The sequence below is a fragment of the Choloepus didactylus genome, chromosome 17 (genome assembly GCF_015220235.1).
Source record: "Choloepus didactylus isolate mChoDid1 chromosome 17, mChoDid1.pri, whole genome shotgun sequence".
Classification (NCBI taxonomy): domain Eukaryota; kingdom Metazoa; phylum Chordata; class Mammalia; order Pilosa; family Megalonychidae; genus Choloepus; species Choloepus didactylus.
In genome coordinates this window covers 19,000,558-19,024,800 of record NC_051323.1, presented here as the reverse complement: position 1 = coordinate 19,024,800, position 24,243 = coordinate 19,000,558, and the positions used below count along the sequence as shown (strand labels likewise).

The window sequence follows — 24,243 nt, the reverse complement described above, 5'->3', positions numbered from 1 at the left end:
AAACCATTCCAAAAAAGAACAATGTTGGAGGATTCTCGTTTCCTGATTTTAAAACTTATCACAAAGTTACATTAATCAAAACATCCTGGCATTGGCACAAGGACAGACATTCAGACCAACGGAATTGAATTGAGAGTTTAGAAATAGACCCCCACATCTATGGCCAATTGATTTTTGACAATGGTTCCAAAGTTTCCCATTCAACTGGGAAAGAACAGTCTCTTCAACAAATGGTGCTGGGAAAACTGGTTATCTATATGTGAAAAAACGAGCATGGACCCTTACCTCATATCATATACAAATATTAACTCAAAATGGATCAAAGATCTAAAACAAGAACCAAAACTATAAAACTCCTAGAAGAAAACACAGGGAAGCATTTTACAGGACCTAGTGGTAGGCAATGGTTTTTTGGACTTTACACCAAAAGCTCAAGCAACAAAAGAAAAACTAGATAAACGGGACTTCATCAAAATTTCAGACTTCAGTATTTCAACGGACTTCATCATGAAAGTAAAATGACAACCTACAGAATGGGAGAAAATATTTGGAAACCACATATCTGATAAAGAGTATATAAAGAAATCCTACAACTCAACAATAAAAAGACAACTCAATTGAAAAATGGCAAAAGACTTGACTAGATATGTCTTGAAAGATACAAAAAGCATGCAAAAAGATGCTTAACATCTTTAGCCATTAGGGAAATGTAAATCAAAACCACAGTGAGATACCATTTCACCTTCACTAGAATGGCTACTGTTAAAAAAATGAAAACAGCAAGAGTTGGAGAGGATGTGGAGAAGTAGGAACACTTGTTCATTGTTGGTGAGAATGTAATTTGGTGCAGCCACTGTAGAAAACATTTTGAGACTCCCTCAGCTAGTTAAATATAGAATTGCCATGTGATCCAGCAATCCCAGTTCTATGTACATACCCCAAAAACTGAAATCAGGGACTTGAACAGATATTTGCACACCAATGTTCATAGCAGCATTATTCACAATTGCCAAAAGGTGGAAGCATCCCAAGTGTCCATCAAGAAAAGAACGGATAATCCAAAGGTGGTATATACATACAGTGGAATATAATTCAGCCATAAAAAGGCATGAAGTTCTGTTACATGCACCAACGTGAATGAACTTTGAAGGCATCATGTTGTGTGAAATCAGCCAAATACAAAAGAACCAATATTGTGTGACCTCACTGATATGAAATAATTAGAATAAGCAAATTCACAGAGTCAGAAACTAGAATACAGTTACCAGGGGCTGGGGTGGGGCTGGGGAATGGGAAGTTAATGCTTAATTGGTACAGAATTTCTGCTTGGGCTGATGGGAAGGTTGGTGGTGATGGTAGCACAACACTGTCAATGTGATGGACACCACTGAATTGTACACTAGAATGTGGTTAAAAGGGGAAATTTTAAGTTGTATAGATGGTAATGGAATAAAAATAAATGAAAAGCCATAGGACTGTACAACAGAAACAACGAACCCTAATGTAAACTATGGTCTACAGTTAATAGTACAATTTTAATAATATTCTCTCAGCAATTGGAACAAAGTTACCACAGTAATGCTAAGTGTTAATAGTGGGGAGGCGGGTACGGGAACCCTGTGTTTTCTGCATGATTTTTCTGTAAACCTACAACATTTGTAATAAAAAATTATTTTAAAAAGTTATGTACATAATATAACATGGAGGTCATGTGTATCTGTGACGGAAGGGAGTTTCCTTAGTCACTCTTCACAGGCTGCTGTTTAAGTTGATAACTTGCATTCCCAATAAAAATTCACTTAGAATCCTGCCTTTCGTAGTTCTGGAATTCACTTAACTGTGTAAAAGAAGTAGCATGTTGCTGCCAGAAAACAAGCATTGCTTTGGGCAAAAAAAAAAAAAAAAGATGTACATTATGATACAGTTAATATAAATGTAAAAAACATAAGCAATAAAATTTATGGCTTATGGTACATATGAATATGGTAAAATTATAAAACCGTAAATGAGAAGGTTACCACTGACTCCAGGATGGTGGAGAGAAGGAATAGAACAGAATCAAGAAGGTGGAAGGCAGGGAGGAGCTGGAATTTATGACTGTCACGGAAAGATATCCAAAATTTACTGTGAGGTTAAAAAGCAGTTTACAGAACAGTATACATAGTATGATCCCATTTGTATTAAATGTACATTTATATAGGCATAGTTACACTATCTAGAGATACAATGAACAGGCAGAGATTCAGATACTCTTAGTCAGAGGGATGTATACCAAACTGATCTCTGGGGAGAGAAGTAGGATTGTTTACCTTTATATAAAAACCATGTAGTTCAGAAGAAAATAGAGCCACTTTCCTTTAAAACAAACAAACAACAAACAAACAAAAACACTCTAGTAGCAAGCAGGAGGCTGGAGTTGCCACCCCGGCTCCAGGTTGACAGAGTACTCCCAGGCTCCACTGCCTCATCTGCAAGGAGGGAAGGCAATGCTGCCCTCTTTCTTTCTTTCTTTCTTTTTTTCTTCCTCCCTCCCTCCCTTCCTCCTTCCTTCTCTCCTTCCCTCCCTCCTCCTCCTCCTCCTCCACCTCCTTCTTCCCTTCCTTCCCCTTCCCTTCCCTCTCTCTCTCTTCCCTTCTTTCTTTCTCCTTCCCTGCCTCCTGCTCCCCTCCCTCCCTCCCTTCTTTTCTTTTTTTCTCATTTTTTATTGTAAGTATAACATATATACATAGAAGTGATAATTTTCCAAGTGTAATTTAACAAGTACTTGGAGAGCAAATTTCAAAGAAAATTATAGGTTACAATTCCACAGTTTCAGTTACTTCCTTATTAGGAAATACAACATATATACAAAAAGGTAATATCTTTCAAAGTATGATTTAACAAGTCGATATATTTCCTTTCTATTTTCTAGGTAACACATGCACAGGGTAGTAAATTCAACCTCTGTAAAAGGGTAAATAGTAAGAAGTCAGTCTCCTTCCCATCCCTGATACTTAGCTTCACTCCCTCCCCAGAGGGACCCACTGTGGCCAGGTCCTCACGTCCCTGTCAGAGAAAGTCTATGAATTTGCAAGCATATATTTACTTGCATCACCACCCTTACACACGTGTGAACACACATACACATGATGAAATCACAGCAGGATACAGTCCCTCTGCCTTTGGAGGAGTGAACATTATTAAATGAAGGTATACACCCTAATATTTGCTTGACTTCATTATAGTCCCCATATTGTACCCGAGATGCAGTGCTATATGGGACAGATTTTCTTTCAAATTGCTTGAGAATTTGGGAAAAGTTTCACAACCCATATTGAGGTGTCACAAACTAAGGACTGGGAATTTCTGGGTTGAAAAATCAGTCTGTAAATTTAGGTGTAGGCTGACTCTGAAGTTCAGAATAATCTCTTAATATAAGAGTCCTGCTAGATTTTCATTTATATGTATTTTTGAGATAAAAAATAATAAAATTTGTAAATATATAAAAAAAAGATTCCTGCTAACACATCCATCTTCTGGAAAACTCCATTTTATCGCAGCTGCTCCCTTAGCTCCAGACTCTTCAATGGCTCTCCAATAACCATAAGACACAGTTTGAACCCCAACACGCCCTCTACCCTTCTGATTCCCCACCATGCCTGGTGCCTCCAAGGACACCTCTTCCTCTCCTGCATCTGGAACCCCTCTCTCCACTGCCTTGTACATCCCCCACCTTCTCTGCCTCTGAAAACCCTACTTTTTCTCAAGGCTCAGTTCCCTGTGATTTCAGGAATGATAAAATCTCTGAAATGGAAGGTATCACAAGTCATTCATTCAGTAAGCATTTATTGAGCACCTACTGTTTGCCAAATCCTGGACAAGCTGCCCAAAAAACTGGTGCCTTGGTCATGCATGAGTGCCCCCCACAGCTTTTGGGGCCAGTCTGCTTCTTGGACAGGTCCCTAACCTGGAGGGGGAGGTGGCGGTAGCCTATCCCAATAAGAGACTCGGTCATTTTTTGAGCATTCATGGATCTTGCCTGCTGGGCTCCCACTTGTCAGCACTACACTTGATGCGTAGGGCCCAGAGCTACCCCGACTCCTCGATTCATGGTATTCTGTCTCCACAAATGCAGCTGACATTATGTGAGCTTCATCAGAGGCCACAGGGCACACAGTGGGTCCATCCTGAGCTCACAGCTGACAAAATCTCCAGATCTTCTTCCCAAGTACTTTGACAAAACTGGGGCTTGGTGACTTTACACTCGTGCAGTTGCCTTTTTTGAACAGCAAGCCTCACATCGAAATCGAACCTCATGAAATTTCATCAGCCCACCTCTACAAACCTTTCTGGACCCCCATACTGTTGCCCATTGTTTTAGTTTGCTAGGCTGCTGAAAGCTGATACCAGGAAACAAGCTGGCTTAACAATGAGGATTTATTCGCTTACAGTTTTGAAGCTGAGAAAAATGTCCACATCAAGGCATCACCAAGCTGATGCTTTCTTCCTGAAGACCGGCTGCCGGTGATCCTTGGCTCCTCTGCCACTTGGCAAGGCACGTGGCGGCATCTGCTGGTCTCTTCCTTCTCTTGTGGGTTTCGTTGCTCTCAGCTTCTTGCTTCTGTGGCTTTTTCTCTCTCTCTCTCCCCCCACCCCTGCCCCTCTCTGTATTCATCCTGTTTATAAAAGATTCCAGTGAGAGGATGGAGACCCCCCCCCCATCCCATGCCTTAAATAAAGTAACCTCATCAGAAGGTCCTACTTACCACAGGTTTACACCCAGGGGGATGGATTAGCTTTAAGAACATGATTTTCTGGGGTCCCTACAGTTCCAAACCCCCACACCCACGAATTCACAAACTCTGCCAGGTTGGTGTTCCTGGTCCTTAAAGGTGAACAACAGGCCTCCTCTGTCCGAGGCCATCACAAGATAAGGGGATGGGACTGAAGACAGAGCCCTCAGACACATCACTAGAGACTTCCCTCTGGCTGACTTAGAGCCTGTGTCCTCTTGGGGCTGGACACACTGGGCACCCATGCCAGTTTGGGGCTGCCCCCAGTTCTGGTATCCTGTCTGCTCCACCATCTTTCCACAAAGTTTTGGTGAGAGCTTCCTTCACAGGCCCCTCAAAAATCCATGTCCACTACACCTACCTAATCCTTTGACAGTAGCGAGGTCAAATGACCCCTCCCCTTCAAAATAAACAAAAACCTTCTCGCTGTAATAATTTCGTTCATATTACATTCCTAAAGTTTTAGTGTTGGGAGGTGATTGAAAGACACCCTCTGATGGATTTCATCTTTCTACGTAACTTCATAGCACTCATCACAAGAACTTTCACTTTCACTGCCATTTTGAGCATCTGAGCACCCCTTTAGCCTCAAACAAGTTCCCTGATGGCAAGAATGTCTCTTCTCTAATTCCTGCCACCCTTGGTTTGGGATCGGGGGGGTGGGTGGAGGGGGAGGAACTGGAAGAGAAGGCACATGATGTACTGGGTGTTACATATCTCATCCCCATGAAAACTTGGCTTTAGAGATAGTAGGACCCGCTGGTGAAAACTCACAGAAGAAAACAGATACTCTAAAAAATAAACTAAAATAAAGATGAGAACCCAGAATAAATGTCCAGGCAGCCACAGAATCTGGTCCCCATTCTCATCAGGGTGGGGTTCCAGTGTCAAGCCTTTGCCACCGATGCACTCATTGGCTCATTAGACAACTTCCCTCCCCTTTCCTGAGCACCTCCTGCATGCCTGGCACAGAGGAGTGCTAGGGGCAGAGGTGAATGAGATCTGTCTCTGTCCTGGGGAGCTCACAATCTGATGAGGGAGGCAGACTCGGAAAGAAAACAGCCAGTCCCAGGAAAGACACTGGTACACACAGGGTGCTACAGTCTAACCCTGACTGGGCCTAGCAGGGAGAGCTTCCTGGAGGAGGTGCTCTCTGGGCCCATGTAGGGCCCAGAAGGTAGGGAAGGCAGAGGGTGGGGCTGACGTAGTGGGGAAGGGCAGACACTCTCGGCAAGGTGGCCCCTGCAAAGGCCTGGAGACCAGAGAGAGAGACAGAGAGACAGAGGGAGACAGAGAGAGACACAGAGAGACAGGTGGGAGAGGAGGATGGCAAGAGCTCCCCATAGCTGGGATGAGGCACCAGGAGCCTGAAGGGCTATGGATGCCACATTAGTGTCACTGACCTGGATGGAGGGGGGCACACGTCACAAGGCCCAGGAGGATGCGGCTGATAAAGTGCAGAGGAGGAGTGGGCCTGGGGGGATCCCCCTTGGACTGCCGTGGCCTCTCCTGGGCATGGGAGCAGGTGGCCCCACACCAAGGAGAGGGTCAGGAAGTGAAGGGGGGGTCAGTGACACGAGGACCATGTGGCCTGAGGCCCAAGGAGAGCACCGAGATGGAGGGGGTGAACAAATAGAAGATTATCTCCCCCAAACACCTTGAGGAAGGGACTCGCTGCTGAACACAGAGATTTTTTCATGGCGATGAACTAAGCTGTGACATCTTAAAGGGAGGGAATTGCTGGGGACCGCACAGGAAGACGTCTTCTCCCGGCAAAGGGTCGACGAGGTTGGCATTTCGGGGTCATGCAGGATGGATGCCTCCTGTGTTAGGGGTCAGCTGTGGACGCTTCACCCTGTCCCGGCGGGAGCTCAGGGCCTTTATTAGCCCATGACCCGGCTTATTCCCTGCTCCATGTGGGTTTGGCTGGGCATTCGCAGGGTGGCCCTCTGGGGTCCCTGCCCACTCACACGCACACCCTCGGAGCCTGGCATGCCAGCCTGACAGCTGTGCTTGCAGAGAGAACGCTGTGGTGGTCGTCCCCTCTCAGCAACCAGCTAAGGTCCTGCCCCTCGTGCTCCCGAAACAAGGCGCGTCTCTCCCCAGTGCCCCCACCACGGATGCTGATCCAGGACCTGGCACTCCCGCTGGTACCGCCTCCCACCCGCCCAGCCCCACAAGCTTCTCGCGAGACTCAGGAGGACGTGAGCCTGTGCTGCCGGGAACGGCCTCTGCTCTGGAGCCTGGAGGCTGGTCCTGGGGGTAGGAGGGGGGAGGGAGGTGTATTTTTCCCATGCCTCCTCTGTTGACCTTTAATTACACTGTTTGCCCAGCTCCCCAAACCATTAACTTCCACCTCTCAGCAACCAGACGTCAATTAATGGAGGGCCTGCTCGGAGCTCAGGCTCCTGAACACAATTAAGCGTGACAGTCCACAAATAGGAAAGAACTGGAGAATTAATTAAGGTCTAAACAAATTAATTACCAGTTCCCAATCGATTCCGATGCCAGCACACATGCTCCTGGGTGCTCCGTCTTTCCGATCATCTCCACGTATAAATAGCAACTGAGGCCCCCCACACGGTGGCTGTTCTAGACCAGGACACTGAGCGCCCCTGGAACCAGCTCGAGGGAGAGAGGCGGCTGCCCGGCCCTCGGCACACAGGCCTGCACACACACTCGTACACACATGCACGGAACCCCAGGCTGAAAGACCAGGGTGCAGGAGGCCAGCCTGCTCCCGGTGGGAGGCTGAGCAGCCCTGCAGCCTCCGGACCCTGTCCCTCGGTTTCTCAGCTGCAGAGGACAGAGGGTTCTCCAAGTGGGGTTGACAGAGCCCTGGGCTGGGCCTGGGAGGACTGGGCTTTGGCCAGTTCAGTGTAACTGCTAGCAAGAATGAATTTGTTTACTCTTCTGTCAAATGGGGACACTGGCTCTGCCTTAGGTTCCTCCTGGAGACATAATGAGGAGAACTGAGGAAGGACAGAGGCCTGCTCCAGGAAGGAGTGTTGGATTCCACAGACCCCTGGGGAGGCCAGCAGCGACCACCAAGGAGGTCTAGGCAGGGAAGGGCCAGAATGGGTCCGGTCCGAGCCCCCATGTCCAGCTGAGGAGTCTGTAGATAGAGAGCTGGGAGCAGCAGATTTGGGTGTGGGATCCATGGGTCCTGCACCCTGGGTGTCTCTGCCTTTCGTGGGCAGTGTGTGGAGTCCAACGGACAAGTCTCCTCCCTCCTCCCAGACTTTGGCCTGAGCAGGAGGCCCTGGGAGGAGCCGGGGGCAGCAGATGAGTGGAAAGAAGCAGCCGATTCCTGGGAGCCTCCCTGTTTCCCAGAGCTTGGGGGCACCCCCAGGCTGCCCAGGAGTGGGGAGGGGGTTGTGTGTCCTCTGAGCACAGGTCCCCTTCAGGACCGTCCCTCACTAACACACACACATACACATGCCCAACAACCAGGGTTGAAGGGACACTTCTGGTTACCTCTGCCTATTTCCTTTGCACCCTCATGGCTGGGAGAGTCTGGCCTCCCCATCATGCCAGGGGCTCAACAGGGCAAAGGACCTTCTACAAGGCAAAGCAGGTCCTGAGCCAGCTGCTGGGTGGCTTCAGCAGCAGCTTGGCCCCATCCGGCCCAGCCTGCAGCAGAATCATGGGGTGTGTGATGCTCTGTCCCAGCTGGGGCGGGGTGCGGGGGGGCCTGGGAGGTGGGGGGTTCTGGGGCTTAGGTGGCTGGAGGCCAAGTGCAGGGGCTGGATGGTGGCCTGAGAGGAGCCCTTGGTGGGCAAGGGGCAGGCCTCTTCCTCTGTACCCCACTCGGTCAGTGTCAACCAAGGGAGTTGGCAGCTGCCCATTTATAGATGGGCCACTGGCAGGGGACACATGGGATTTCAAGACTCCATGGCAGTGGCCGGGCATGTGGGAGGGACTGAAGGCTCTTTCCTGACAAGAAGACAGGAGAGGAATCACGGGCCGGAGCCCGAAGAGGAACAGGTCAGACAGTCTCAGTGAAGGCAGAAAGGGGTAGAATGGAACACAAGGACCCTCCCCATGGAGGAGCCCCAGAGAGGTTAAGGATCCCCCTCCAAGGTCACACAGCAAGCTGGCCTGGAACAGCCCCTGGCGATGTTCTCATTGGAAGCTCGAATTGAGGGACAGATTAAATCTCAGCCGAGGCCCAGATCCAGTCCGGGGCAGCTCAGAGCTGCCTATTTCTCAGGCCACATTTGACCCTCTGGCAGGGATCGCGAGGGAAGCAAGTCCAGCAGCAGGGTTGGCACAATTAGGCCCCTTAACAAACTAAGATCTAAAGAGTTATTCCATTAATGGCCCATGCCAGAAATAGCTGAGAGTTCATTTAAAGTGTGGAGTTGCTATGGCAGTCATCTGGGACGGCCCAGGCATGGCTGCGTGGTTGATCCTGGGAGTTCATTAGCCCCTGGGTCATCGAGGGGGTGGGGAGCACCCAGGATTGCCTCCCACCTGCTCTTGGGGACTCTCGGGTGCTTCAAAGCACTTTCCTATCAATGGAATCTCATCTGAGGCCTCAGTTGATCCTCCCCACAGCTCTGGGCAGAAGGAAGGTGGGTGCCGGTGCCCCCATTTCACAGATGGGGAAGCCGAGCCCAGGGTTGAGGCCATGAACCTGGGTCTGACTCGCGGCTCTTCTGGCTGGGCCTTAGCTCCAGGGAGGTCCCTGGGCCTCGCAGCTCCTTCCTGGGCCTGCCCTGGGCCTCATCGCCTGGCCTTAGATGGGGACTCTGGTGCTACCGTTCAAGCACTCGCTGACAGGACTAACCCTGCACAGCCTTGGGCTGCTTTCAATTGCTTACTTCTCTTTAATTATTAAGAAACTTTCCTCTCTGGTGCACCCGTCCCCAAATGGGGTGTAGGCTTCTTAAGGGCCAGGCCAGCCTTTGTGGGATCCCCAGAGCCCAGGTCTGCAGCACCAACTGTGAGCTGCAAAGTGCAGCAAAGTCCCGGCTGGAGGGAGGAGAAGCCCCTCCACGCACGGGCACGAGTGAGCATCTGAATTTGAGTGGTGGTCTCCAAGAAAAGACTCAAAGCACAAGACCAGCAGTAGCCCTGAACCGCTATTTGTGCCAGGACCCCTTCAACAGCCTTGTGGGGCCAATGCTCCCCTCTCAGAGCAATGCTCTTAAATGCATACAATAGAATGCATAGAATTACACAGGGCTTAGATGGAAATAAGGTATGAAAATATTTCAAAAATTGTGATCTAGTTATAGGTGTGTTTTTAAATTAATTAATTAATAAGCTCCAGCAGTGGATCTAAGAACTACTGTAACTTTGAATTGGTGTTGAGCATAAATGATATTTTAAGATCTCTGTAACAACTGTAATGTGACAGACACTCCCCCCCCCCACCCCAAACACACATAAATACTGTGCAAGCCTTACCTACGGCAGGGAACGGCACAAATCTCTGGACAAGAAGGCGGGTGGCTGGGGTGAACTTGTTTGCTTTCTGAACCAGGACATTAAGGCCCACCTTGGAAAGAAAAAACCAGAAAAAGTGCATTGTGCATTGTGGCTTCCTGTAGGAAGGGGCAGGAGTAGGGGAAGAACAGAAGGTGAGGGGCACTGTCTTCCCCCTGTAGTTGCACCCCAGCCCCTAATCCTTGGTGGCAACTGATGTGTAAAGCTCCAGTGTTCCAGTGTGACCACCGAAACCACCACTGCTCCGTCATCCCAGTTAACGGGCCCATGAGCAAGAGAGAGGAAAAGCCTCAGATGCCCACACGTAGACTCTGGAGAGGGAAAAAGGGACAGTGGGGTGGTTGCTGTTAGAAGGTTACCTAATTTTCAAATAAATGAGGCATAGGAGCCCCTCATTCCCACCCCAGCTTTTAACCTGGGAAGACTGGGAGGCAGGGAGATGTGTGTCGGCTTGGACACACTTCCGGGGTACACCAGGGCCTGCTGCCCTGCTTCCAAGGCCTGCTACGTGGATGGGACTTGTCAAGTCCAGGGATCCCAGCTCCCAGCCTCTGTAACTCAGAAATGGTCTCACCCCTCCACCCAAATAACGTGAACATGTTTCTACAGAGTGCAGAGAAGGGAAGTGTGGAGGGAGGCAGAAGGACACACAGACGGGCATTTGTGATGAGGAAGAGGAGGGAGGAGGCAGGGAGAAGACAGTGAGCAGCTATGGTGTAGCATGCTGTGTGCTAAGCACTTTACATGAAGTGTCTTAATTAAATCCCCACGACAAGCCTTTGAGACAAGACCTATTGCCCCTTTTTACAGATACGAGACAGGTTCTGAAAGGCTAAGTAACTTTACCCAAGGACAGATGGCTTTTATAAGCAGGTGCAGTTGGGATTTGAACCCAGAGTCTGCTGCTTCCAAAGTTTTGCTCTTAACCTCTGTTCTATTCACTTCCCAGTTGTCTTTCATTTAATGTCTTACATGCCATTTTAAACTAGCTGTTTGCATAGCAAGAGGCTCCCTGATAAAAAGCAGTTGGGGCTGGAGTCCAGAGGAGTAGGAAATGGAAGACAGCTCACATCAGGGGAGATAGGGCCTCTGGACCCCCCATCCCCTGGCAGGTGGAAACCAGAAGGTCTGGGTTCAAAACCCTATGTGACTCTTTTGCAAAGATGCAGGAAGTGCTGGAGGTGCAGAAGCCATTGAAGGAAGCAAGCAGGGATACTCAGACCCTTCTGGGTGGTAGCCTCTTGGGGCGGGCAGGGGTGGGGGTGCAGCGAAGCGTGAGGAGGACCAGTGGCCCTTGGTTGGAGTGAGCTCTCGGCAATGTCTCCGTCCTCAAGTCTTGCCCTCCCTGGCCACACTGCTCCTCTCGCTGTCTAGGACTGGCACAGGCCATGGAGTGTGATGCACCCAGTCTTCCCTACCCCATGTGGGGAAGAAAGGAGAGAGGCAACGATGCCCTGGTCCAGGTCTCTTCTGGCCTCCCCTTCCTTGAAGCCCACCAGGGTTGCCTCAACATGGCCGGGATAAGAGTCAGTGAGGATAATGTCAGCTGCCGGGAGCATGGCCAACCTGCCCAGGTCCCAGGGCGTGTTTGTGGCTATGAGGTCTCTAGAAGTCAGCGTGGTCACCCCCACCCACCGATGATGGGCCAGGCTCGGGGGTGGCACGAATGCAGGAGGCAAGCAGCCCCCTGCCCAGGTCTTACTGTCCCAGCAGTTAGGGTGGCTGCAGCCTGAAAGGAACCCAGGGTGGGCTGCAGACCCAGGGATTGGGGGCCCATCTGTTACGGTTCCTCAGGGACCCTCTGGCCTGGAACATTTGGTGGAGCCCATTAAAATCCAAAAGCCTCCTGGCTGGTACCTCTGAGAGCCAACTCATTTTCCCTGGCATGAGGGGTCCTGTTTAAGGGAACCAGCTGGTATTAATGGCACACAACTCATCAGGAACAGCAGCTAGCGATCAGAAAAATCTGAGCTAATAATCAGGTTCGGGAAAGATGAGATATGGAACAATTGCTGCTGAGGGTCCCCCAGTATCTGTTTTAACAGCCTCCAAATAAGCCACAAAATAGAAATTAACCAAACAGGGGCTTCGTTTTGGCGGAGGGGAAGGAAAACAGGGTGCTGATTTTGCACTAGAATTCCCTGCATGGCCAGCAGATGGGGGGTCCCGAGAGAAGCAGGAGCCCAGCGCCATGGGAGCCCAGCAGGGCCTTCTCCAGCCACTTCTCAAGCTCAGGCTCACAGGCCAGTGGATCTGCTGTGGGCAGCTGATGGGAGGCAAGAGGTGGACGAGGGAGACTGGCTGCCCACCAGTCCCCACGCAACATCAAGAACTGCTCGTGGGGTGGGAGCACCACGATATCAATTCTTTAGCATCATGAGCCTGCATGGCAGAAGAGAAACTGCTAAGAGTCCCAAGGTCTTTCCCAGGCTACCAGCTGCCTCATTTCTGCAAGATGGGTCTTGAGCAGGGCATGCAGCTCTCTCTCCCCTCAACCCCAGACCACACAGCTGATCGCTTTTGGGGCCGGCTCTCTTTTGGTGGGCTTCAGGCACTCCACCTCCACACACCCAAAACCGATGTGGACTTGCTTTTTCTTCCCCACACCCTGTCCCCTCTCTCCCATTGCCAGCTCAGTTCCTCATGCTGGAGACCGGGAGCCACCTTGGACAGGAGCCCTCTGCCCCATCACCCGCAGCTCCCAGTTCTGCCTCCTGGGTGTCTTGAATACAGCCACTTCTCTCCCTCTCTGCTCCTTCCACTCAGCTTCGGCCCCCCTCACATCTCCCTGGAGGACGGCCCAGCCTTCTAAGTGGACTCCCTGCTTCTACTCCTGCCCAGCTCTGCTCTACTACAGCAGCCAAAGAGCTCTTCTAAAAACGGATCCTGACGCTTGCTTAAAACGGTTCCGAGCTTCTCACTGCACGTGAAGGCCCATCGCCTGGCTGGCACCGCTCCGGGCCCCTGGCCATCTCACCGTTCCTCTCTCTTTCTCTCCAGGACCCTCTCGCGCTGCCCCTCCCCTGGCCTCCTCATTTTCAGCTTAAGTGTCAGGCCCCCAAGAGGCCTTCTCTTCCATCAGGACCCCTTTTTATTGTCCCTCGCAGAACCTGGAACTTTTCCTTCTGTGTATCAATCACAGTCTCTAAGAATTCATTTATTTACCTTCTTAAAATTTTTTGAATCAAAGTAATACAGCTTTATGGTTAAATGGCTGAATAGCACAGAAATAGTTTCAGCTGTGGACTCTCCTAAATAGCCATCTTTCCCAGGAGCCCATAATCACCGAGGGGCAGGGACTACATCTTTCTTATGCCTCAGTGAATTTGGGGTGCCTGGTAAAATGAGGAGGTGCTTAACAAATGTTTCTAGAGTAAATCAAGTGAATGGATTCTGAGGCAGGAAAAAGGTGAGCCTGGCCTGGTGCAGCCATGCCATGCATTTCAGCCAACCCTGAGCTGACACGGTGCCAGGCTTAGAAAGTTAATGATGAAGCCAGATCCTGCACCCACAGCCTAAAGTTCATTTCCTCCCCTCTGCCAGGAGGAGGGCCCATGGGAAAGGGGACATCCACTTGAGCTCTGAAGGTTGAGTAGGCAGGAGCCCCCAGCAGAGGTTCAGATGCGTGAGACCCCAGGAGGTCTGCAGGGCCCTTAGAGGGGCAGAGTGGAGGACAAGCAGCCCTGAGGAACAATGGAGAAGAGGCACCATGCCTGAAAGGCGGGACAGCGTGAGGTCAGGATTCAGAGCCACTCTTGAATGGTGGATGAGAAAGTGATCAAGTGGTGAGGGGCTTGTGTTAGGCCTGGGGAGCAGGGGCTGGGGAAGGTCAGGGAACCTTTGAGGTACCATAAATACCCACCAGAGGGCACCCTGTGCAGACTGAGCTCTTGGGAACCAAGTGAACCCCTGAGGCTGCACGGAGGGCCCCTGGCCTCCAAACCCAGCCGGCCTGTTGCAGGAGCACAGCGGCTGCTTTGTGGCTAAGATGTCAGGCGGCTCCAGCCACGTCTGAGTACCTGTCGCCAGCGACAGCAGCCAACCCTGAGCCCTGGGCAGGAACCAGCTGCCCACTTGCTGGGAAACCAATGGCATCAAACCCCGTCCGTGTAGGAGGGGGGCAACCTGTCCTCCCCAGACAGATGCAGAGCCACCACCAGCATCACCATCCATCGGCTTCTGTCACGCTTCAGGTCCTGCCATGGGGTGCATGCAACGGGCCGTCCAACCCGGAATCCACTCACAGTGGAAGCAGGGAGCCGACAGGCTGGTCCTGGGATCCCAGCAGGTGCCGTCACTCCCCTGCCTCCATCGTGTCAGTGAGGAGCTGCAGGGTCTGGCATAAACCCTCAACCACAAGGCCGGCTGGGCGCTACCGTGCAGGAGGCAGGGCATTCTCCGGCTCAGTGATAAATACATGCTGCTGCCTTTACCTTGGCCAGAAAACATAGGCTGGGAACCAAGTACAGGGGCTGTGGAGGGGCTAACCCCATTACACCAGAGAGCCTCTCAAAAATGTTCTTGCAGTCCCCACTGTTCTCGGGGTACCTGCGGAGGGACTTTTCTACCAAGGGGCATGGCGACAGTTCCTCCAACCTGGAAGCTGAGAACACTACTTGGCTCTTTCAGCCTTCTTATGCCACAAGGGGAGTGGGGAGAGAAAGGGGTCCCTGTGTTAGTGGAATAGTGTGTGTGATTGGGCCTGAGTTTGAATCCCAGCTCTGTCACTTCCTCCACCTCTGTGTCTCAGTTTCCCCCGCTCTGTAATGGGGAGGAATACCTAAGCAGGGCCTGGCACGTGGTAGGCACTCTGTAAAGCGTTAGCCATTATTACTGTTATTATGACTGTTAGCCAGAATGACTATCAGTGGGGTTGCCACTAGGCGGTGGGAGCTGGGAGGTATGGGGGTTCAGCCCAGCGACCCCGGGACACCTCCTTGTACTCGAGTGTCAAGTAGTATAGGTTAGCACACAACCACTGCATCCTGCACAGATAGAACCCACCCTCACCCCCCTCCCACCCCCAGGGCCCAGCACCTTTGGGAGTAGAGGTCAATCTTGTCCCAGCAGGGAAAGACCTCAGCCAGCTAAGGCTGGAGCTGAAGGGTTCGAGGAATGGGCACAAAGCATCTCTCTGGATCTGATTCCACCAGTTAGCTCCTGACTGGCCATGCTGCACTCCAGCTCTGACCCTTCCTCTCTAGCTGGGGGTGGCGGTGGGGGGTCGGGGGTCCACTCCCACCCAGCATCCTCTTTCTGCCGGGCCTGCCGACTCCCCACGACTTTCTCCTCCAGCCCACTTCTACCTGCACCTCCTGCCATGCCCTGGTCCGCAAGCCCAGGTTGCATTTAACCCAACTCCCTGGCAAAGCACCCACAGTCCTTCCTAAACAGGCCTCTGCTAACTCCTCCCACTTCCTCACCACCTCCTCACCCTCACTCCCTACGTGCCTGCCACACTCGCTTTCTGGAAGTTTCCTGGACCTGTCCTGCACGCCCTCTCCTGTGTGCCTCTGCACGTGCATTGCCCTCTGTCTGGAACACGCAGCCCTGCCTTCTGTCCTATAAGAGCCAGCCCTGTGTGAATTAGGGGCCCCTCCCTGGGGTGCCAGCCCGCCTTCGGGTCAGCTTCACCGTAATTCCAATTTACCACAGAGAACTCTCAGCTCCTGCTCTCAGCATCTCGAAAGCCACACCAGTCTCTGCACCCCCAAGAACCTGCCAAGTGCCTGGCACGTACTAGACCCCCTGAGGCAGGAGAAGGGTCCTTGCCTCCCTCTTCCCCTTGAGTCCCAGCGAGGGTCCCACCCAGCGAGAGCCCAGCGAGGGCCAACTGCAGACGTACTTGATGCCAACCCCCAAATCACAGAGCAGTGAGGAACAAGCAAGGCTTCCTTTGTTAAAACACAGCAAACTGTTAGATTTCAAAAATAACTTAAGACGGAATTTCTTTTTTATTCCCAAGCAAGAAGCCAGGCATTGCGAAATCTATCTGGATGGCTTGCCAGGAGGCTGCCACCCCCGACCCTGGTGGTCCTGCAACCAGCATGGGCTTCCTTTCGGGGTCGTGACAACTGGGGATCCCTGATGCTGGGGGTTTGCCAGCCAAGGCCAGGGGCTCTTCTGGGAGGGGTAGAGAACTCCAGGGTCCAGTCGAGGAGGCTGCACTCCCCAGGGCCTGGCCTCTGCTCCAGCTTGCCCTCGGTCCCTGGCCTGGCCCTCGGCCTGTCAGCCCCCGTCCTTGCCACCTGCTTGAAGGGGCTCGTTTTAATTAATGCCGGAGCTGGGCCAACCACTGGGGCCATGACACTTGTTTGCAGGCCATCTCCTCCTCACAGGCTCGCCCTGGGAGCGGATCCATCACTAATTGAAGCAAGATCAGCTAATGAGGCGGCTGGGCCTGGGGTTCCAGGGAACAAGGGAAAGGAAAATAAGATAAAGCCCCTTTCTTCGGAGGTTTTGTGATTTACGCACACAAAAGGAAAGCCATCAAGCTGCAGATTTTCCAAGTCAGAAACTCCACTGCATCTGCTGGAGTTAGACCCTCATTGTGTGAAGACGCCGGGCGGAGGGACGCTACAGCCACCAAGGCCTGTGGGCTGGGGAAGAGAGCAGCCTCCGGAGGCCAGCGACCAATTGGCCACCTAATTAGTAAGTGTTTATGGAGCATGGCTCCGAGCTCCCCTCTGCAGGGGAGAAGACGCAGTCCCTGTCCTGGGTTAACTTGTAATCCGGCTGGGGCATCAGGCTCAGGCCACAGAACAATGACCAGGGAGTAAAGGGGTGTGCGTGGGAAGGATGGAAGTTTCTGGAACCTGGGAGGATGGAGAATAGGGAGGGCCAGAGGGGTCAGGGGATGCCTTCCCTAGGGGCCTCTGGAGCTAGGCAGGGAGCAGGAGGAGGGAGTCCTCCAGTCATGGGGCCCTGGGAGGCCCAAATCCCCAGGAGCTGCTGGGCCTGGGCCTCAGAACCCCTTGGAATCTGGGTGAACTTTGGTCCTGGGAAGTGGCTGGGATGGAATGACTGATGGCCCCTGGGATGGGAGAGTGAGGACCAGGGTCGCACAGAGCCGGGGCCCCAGGCCTGTGGGAAGGAAGCCCCACTGGAGAGGGACCCCCTCCCATTCCGCACCGCTGTCGCCTTCCGTATGTGGCTTCTTCTCCACCAACTTCTCCCCACCCTGCCCTTAAGTCTCAAAGAAGGAAAATGGGATTTTCAAGCTGCTAAGCCAAGCAGAGCTATCGGCTCCTCCAACATGAGGGCAAGGAGGAGGCAAAAGAGCCCTTTCCCCTCTCAGGGATCCCCACTTTGCATGAGCCCTAAAGGAAGTCTCGTGCTGGTGGCAGGATGACCAGGTAGGGATGGCAGCTCTTGGCAAGCCATCGAAATAGATTCGGCAATGCCTGGTTTCTTGCTTGGGGTAAGACATAAGGATTTAGGGAAGGAGAAAGATCTTGGCACAAGAAGGGACTCCACCCCCCAAAAAAAGGGCTGTTCAGAGCTGACCTGGTCTATACAAGAGTAAATTAAATGAGGCCATTGCAGAACAACCCCCAATCCCTGCTTTAGAAGAACAGTGAACTAAATTACGGTGTATGCCTCAATAGGTTATTACATAGTTGTGAACAAATATTATGTTTACTTAATGACCTGGGAAAGATGAGAAAGTGGGTTTTACCAAAAGATTATTATATGTGAATTCTTTACAATAATGGGAATGGTTTCTTTTCATCTACATTTTCTAGTGTTTTTTTTTTCTTGCCAACAACATTTATTTCTTGTATAATGAATGATATAACGCAGGTCGTCAAGTGACACTTCTCCCCCAGAACTGTGACATAGGAGGCCACCCAGGAGGGATCTAGAGAGCCCCAGGTGGTGGGTTCAAGATGGGGATAGCGTGGGGTGGGCAAGGTCCTGGGAACCTGAGCTTCCTCTCTGGCTTCTGCCCAGGCTCTCACTGTGTCCAGTGCCACCGGCCCTGTGCCCTCATCCAGGAGACAGGGCTCCACCACCCATCTCTGTGCTCACATGGCAGCCCACAGACCTCCCCTCCTGAGCAGCCGCCATGTTCTCAAAGTCCTGCGGAAGATTTGAGTTGAGCCTGTCACCCCATCTTGAGGATCTTTCTGCCCCCAGGAAGAACGTGGGAGGGGAGTGGACAACAGTGCTTCCGGAGCTCAGGCCTGCACAGGGCAGGCGGCATTTGGGCCAACCTGGAAGGATCATTTCTGTGACCGTCCCCTCCTTGGTGTGTCACCAAGTTAGGCTCCTCTGAGCAGCAGGCTGGGGAAACCGGTGCACCTCGAGGGATATACATGCCCTGCCCTCGGCTGGAGTGGGAGCACTTCCCGTCGCCCACAGGCACCGCCTCACCTCCCTGTCTGCTTGCCAAACGTGGAGCATCCGTTTGCTCTCACCCTACTGAAGTGCCACCAGCATCACCTCCTTCTCTGCCTAGAACCTCCACTGAACCTCCACCCCCTCACACTCCCTGCCCTGGCCCAGACCCAAAGACCAGGGACCGGCCGGCGATGCTGGGTGGGGCAGCCGCAGAGCAGCAGGGCCAGGAGGAAGGGGCAGGGAGCTACTCACGGCGATGGAGACAGCACTGATGACAGCCCCCAAGTAGCCCTGGATGAACTTGGACACAGGTGAAGGCTGGAAGACAGAGGCAGAATTTCAGTCCCCCTGGGGACCCAGAGCTCCCCCACTCCACCCTCGCAAACAGCTCCCCCAACAGCAAGCAGCACCCCTGCTCACAAGCTTGGAAGGTCAGGGAAGGAAGAGGGATCTGGAAGCCAAGGGGACTCAGGCCTCGCCCAGCTCCGTTTAGAGGTGGAAACACAAGGCAGCAGCATCTGGGGAGATGCTAGAGGGCCCACTTCAGCTCTGCCCTGCCCTAGAAAGGTAAGGGGCACACGGTGCTGGCTGGCGGGGGACAACAGCAAGGCGGCATGGACCGTCTGCGGCTGGGGTCCACCATTTCCAGTTTTGGAAGGCGAAATGTGGCTGGGGGTTGTCTGCACCTGCAGCGCTTTCTGGGTGGAAATGGGGGTGCCGAGCCAGCCTCTCCTGGGCGTCATCAACTTAGGCAGCAACTGGGCTGCCACATCCATAGACGATAATCTCCAATATTTCTATGGAGAATGTACGCCAAGTTCCAACTTAAATTTTTTTTTTTTTAAAAGTTAGGAACTTGTCCTTCACTATGACACAACCGTAATTTGGGGGATGTCTGGTTTAAGATGTGCAAGTGGGGAGCGGAGAGAGACCCCGGATGGAAGTTTCGATGGGGCAGGCAGGGGAGGGAGAGGGGAGACGTCCTCAGGGTATCAGACCCCTTAGTTCCCACTGCCCAGGCCCAGCTCCAAATCCCCCCACCTCTGGCCCAAGGTTAGAAAACAGGATCCTCTCTTACCCCAAACTGACGGCACCAAAGCGGACATAGACTCCCCACCCCACCCCTGGGCTTGGTGCTGAGGCGGAGACTCCGCCAGGGAAGAGGTGTCCCAGCCAGCACAGCAGGGGCCCAGCAGCTCCTCCTGGGTCACAGAATGGGGGGCCAGGCCTCCCCCATGAGCTCGCCCCAGGAGTGCAGGGACTTGGGAAGGAGGTGCTGGTCCTCTCGGGCCCCTCTCCTCTCAGAAGCCATCCTTCAGCTTTGTGGCCAGCATTCTGGGAGCTGGGCGCACTGAGGCAGCTTCCAGGCAAGCTCGGAGGATGCTTTAGGGGACGTCACTCCCCACGTGGCTGGTGTCATCCTGAGCCAAGATCCAGAAAAATTCTGAGGCCAGAATTTATTCCCTGCACCATCACCACCAGACTGACATTTTAGGGCCTTCTTCATGTCATATAGACAGCCCCTTCCCAGAGGGGTCCTGCCCAGACTCCTCTGCCCCCAGCACAGTAAGGTCTGAGTGTTCCACCTCTTCTGAAAGGCAGCACACGTTAAAGTGCCCAGAGGAGGCACAGCTGATGGGCATGTCCCAGGGGAGGAAGGATAACAGGTCACCCAGCCTGAATCCCACCACAGGTGGTCGTCGGGGCTGCTCACCTTGGTAGCATTGCGGTTTGCATAGTTGACACAAGCATTGTGGCTCTGGTTCAGCCACTGCAAGATAACGGGGGAGAGGAGAAGTCAGAAGTCAGCCACAGACCTCCAGGAAGAAACAGGACACTGTCTCCAGCCCTTAGCTGGTTCTGTCCGTCCCAACAGTTAGCATGACCCACCGTCCCAGTTTGCCCAGAATTTTCTGGTTTTAGCATGGAAAGTCCTGAGTCCTGGGAAAATTCTCAGTTCTTGGCAAACCAGGATGGCTGGTCCTGCCACCCCACAAGCCCACCCCCATCCAGGATGGTTACCTCTCCCGGAATATGGTACTCAGTGCCCATGACGGGCCCCACTGCCTTGGCCGTGGCCTTCCTTATTATATTACTTACTCAGGTTTGTGACATTCAGGCCCCTGGAATGACTGATGACCTTGAACCTTTTAAAAAATATCCCAGCCCACTAGCCTGCACCACCTCCAATGCCCAACATGAGCACTGCTGGGAGTTTTATTCAGGGAAGACTCTTCCATGTTTTATATCAGACAGGCATGTTTTCCTCCTGACCCTCTTTCTCTGCACAAACACAGAGACATAATTATTTTCAGGAAGCCACAACCCAGATTGCCTCAAAGAGCAGAGAACAGGGTCAGTGATGCTTTTTTACCCATTTCACTGCCTTGGGGGTTGGGGATGGATTTTCCTTCCCCTACAGATTTGGACAAGGCTGATGCCAGATGAGGCTGTGGGCTTCGGGGTCACTGACCACTGAACAAGGGGCCACCAGCAATCCATCGTGTCCCCAGTGAGGGCACCAGGCGGCCCTCACTGCCTCTGTCCAGAGGTTAGCATGACACCTAATGGCTCAACTCGTGCTGGGCTGCATGGGACCCGCTCAGCCAGGGCCACGGGAGGTGTGGGGAGTGGGCCGACTCTACCCAAGGGATCCTGGAGAGAAGACACTAGGCCTGGGAGTTCTAAACCAGCACTTGTTTGGGCCCTTCCTCCAGGGGCCCTCTGTTTGCCAGGGGACTATTACCTGCCAGAAGACAGTGGACGCCAGTGTCTGGTTTGGCAAGAGAAGACCAACAACCTAGGAAAGAGAGAATGAGAGAGGAAAGGCTGAAGAAATCAAAAGAAACACCTGACATTTTTGTAAAGAAATATTATACAGCCATGCACAAGAGTGAGCTGGATCTATACAAACCGAAGTGGAAAGATGCCCACAGTGAGATGGTGCACAACGAAAAACGATCAAGTAGCAGAAATGTTTGTACAGTATAATCCCATTTTTGTAAATAAAAAAAATCTCATCTTCTGTGTAATCACATACACAAACACACCTACACAGACATATCTCCAAGGATGAAAAACGACAGCACAGCCTGCCAACTGTTAACTGTGCATGTCTCTAGAGGTCAGATTGCAGGGCATTTCTCTCATTCTATTAAAATATTTTCATATCCTTTTGAACAATGGATTTGTATAATTTCCATAATAGGGGGAGAGGGAAGGCAATGAAAACAAAAAAGCAAACAAAGGGAACACATTCACGTCAACTCAGATAACCTAGCTCTGACATGACCTGACCATCCAATAGGGATTTTGTAAGGATTAAATAAAAATCATTTCAAAGGCCTTGAATGCTTTATAGAAACAAATTGTGGGATTTGTATCTGTTCTCTCTGAGCCTCTGCAAAACAAAAACCTATACCAAGTTTAAGCTACTGCGTGGAACAGAGATGTCTAATAAATATTTGTTCATTGAATGAATAAATGGGTAAATCAATGTACATGTGCACACATATGGCTAAGTATGCTTACATATACATGAATCCATCATTCCCAAAGCCCAGATATCACCTAAGACCCAGACTCACTGGCTTTGTTCTTTTGGTTTAAGTCAAGATCAACTGTCTGAGCTGGACACTGCCAAACCTTGGACTTCAAGGATCCATGCGGCTTCTCAATTTTACCTTTGGAGTGTTTGTGTGCAAAATAACATCCACCAAATATGCTGCATATGGAAAAAATGTGCACAACCATCCACATATTGACTTATTTATTATTCCTGTAGATAAAATGGTTCTTTGGCAAGAATCTCTGTAAGGAACAAGTATAAACATTCAATACCAGGCCGTAAATCAAATTCTAGACATCCTCAGCATTAGTAAATCATGTTTTAAACATTAAATGTTTTAAAACAGCAAACACGCACATACACACATTTATATTTATTGGCCCATATCAGTTTGAATAAAATTATATAATGTAAAGCCACTCCACAGATCCAATGAAGAATTATCTTTTGCGGCTTTTCTCCCAGAGTGAGACCCCAAGTCGCCTTCTCTCTGCAGTGTCGGCTTAGGAGGAGAGGAGAGTGATGCAGGAGATCTTCGGTCTTAGACTGAGCTCCGTCCCTGCGTGCTCTCTGGCCCCTTTGGGGATCTAGCTTTCTCAGCTATGAAGTGGAGGAGTTGACCTTGGAGGTCCTACCTCGGTTTAAAATTCCATTCTCAGGTACAGGTAGGAGATGTGAAGGTGTATCCCGGGGCCCCAGGACCTCCTCCTGGTCAGCCTGCCAGCCAGGACCTGGACCCTGGAGGAAAAGCAGATCCTGGAGACCCTGGGGCTGGGAATGGAGGGTGGGAGCCAGCGAGTGGGGGTGCTCACATGTGGACACCTGTGCACATCCAACTGCCTCCCAAAGCCCAGGGAAATGAAAGCTGTTCTCCACGTTTGGGACTCTGCACATCATTCCCCCGATCTGTCGGTTTATAAAACACACGTGGGACTTGAACTACATTCAATCCCTATTGTCTCACTGGCAAAATACACAGCCCCATGGGACTCACTGTATTTACCAGACAACCGTTGCCCAGGACGTTGCTCATTACATCACAGAGTCACCCTTACGAATCCTTTTAGAGGAGATTTTTTCTGGCCTCCAGGTCAGAAACTGTTCTGAGCAACTGGTTTGCATTTGTCTTGCAGACTGAGCCATCTCACTGTGTCTGTCTTCCCCCTGGCTGTTAGGAAGCTCAGGTCTGATCCTCATGGCATGCATTTTTGCCTGAACCACACTCATGCCTCCATCTTCTCTTCTCGTCTCTAATCTTCCTCTTGTCTCATTTTCATCTTCTATTGTTTCACCTTGTGGCATTTTTTTTTTTTTTAAGAAAAAATAGCATTGTCTTTTCCAGAACAAACCAGAAGCCTATATAAATTAAACTGGTAACCAGACTTTGCACTACACACACACACACACACACACACACACACATTGCACATGGCTTGTGACCAGTGGGCTTTTCACCCTGCTGGCCACCCCCAGCCTCCTACCCCAACTTCCTGCCATAACTTGGGCCCGATGTCCATGCCAGCGCCTCTGACTGTAATATTATAACCCCTTGTGCTTTCTTAAAGGTATAGTTCGACTGATTTTGCCAAGCATGTCCCCATATGTCACATAACAACTCTGGGGGTCAGAAAAAATAGAGATTACTTTCCCTAATTTGCAAATGGGAAACTGAGGCTTGGAGAAATTCAGTGATTTGCCCGAGGCTTCCTAGTAAGGTGAGAAAGAGGTCTCCCGATTCCTGGCTTGGGGACCCCGGCTCTCTGATTTTAGGATGCTCCTTCTCCAGCTCATCCCTCGGAACCCAGAGGAAGAGGGAATTCAGTCAGCACTCCATACTCACTTACTGAGCGTCTTCTATGTGGCACGCTCCATGCTGCTCCCAGTGGAGATGGGAGGAGAGCAATATAAGGCCCCTAACCACAGCAGGCCAACAGATCAAACGCACTTGATATGCCAGGGCGTGAAAATGACCGGATGATTTAATTAGGTGCCCGGGTGTGCGTACAGTAGGTAAATTCTAATATCCCAACAGCAGTTCACAAAAGGAGCAGTCAGTGTGACAAAGCGTCATTGGCCAAATGGGACCCCAGGGAGCCACTGGAGGCT

The 24,243-nt window shown here is 51.4% G+C and overlaps 1 protein-coding gene across 5 annotated transcripts in view; it reads right to left on the bottom strand.

Moving 5' to 3' along the window:
• Positions 1–24,243, bottom strand: part of SFXN5 (sideroflexin 5) — a 131,788-nt gene that overhangs the window by 38,824 nt on the left and 68,721 nt on the right. For all 5 annotated transcript variants that reach the window (XR_005212451.1, XM_037807596.1, XM_037807593.1 and 2 more), the window contains exons 7-10: positions 21,316–21,369; positions 20,284–20,340; positions 18,822–18,887; positions 10,188–10,278 (exon numbers count right to left, since the gene is read on the bottom strand). Coding sequence is in view for 4 of the 5 variants with exons in the window: in XM_037807596.1 (XP_037663524.1) it covers positions 10,188–10,278; positions 18,822–18,887; positions 20,284–20,340; positions 21,316–21,369 (268 nt within the window). In the remaining variant the exon portion in view is untranslated. The remainder of the gene's footprint in view (positions 1–10,187; positions 10,279–18,821; positions 18,888–20,283; positions 20,341–21,315; positions 21,370–24,243) is intronic.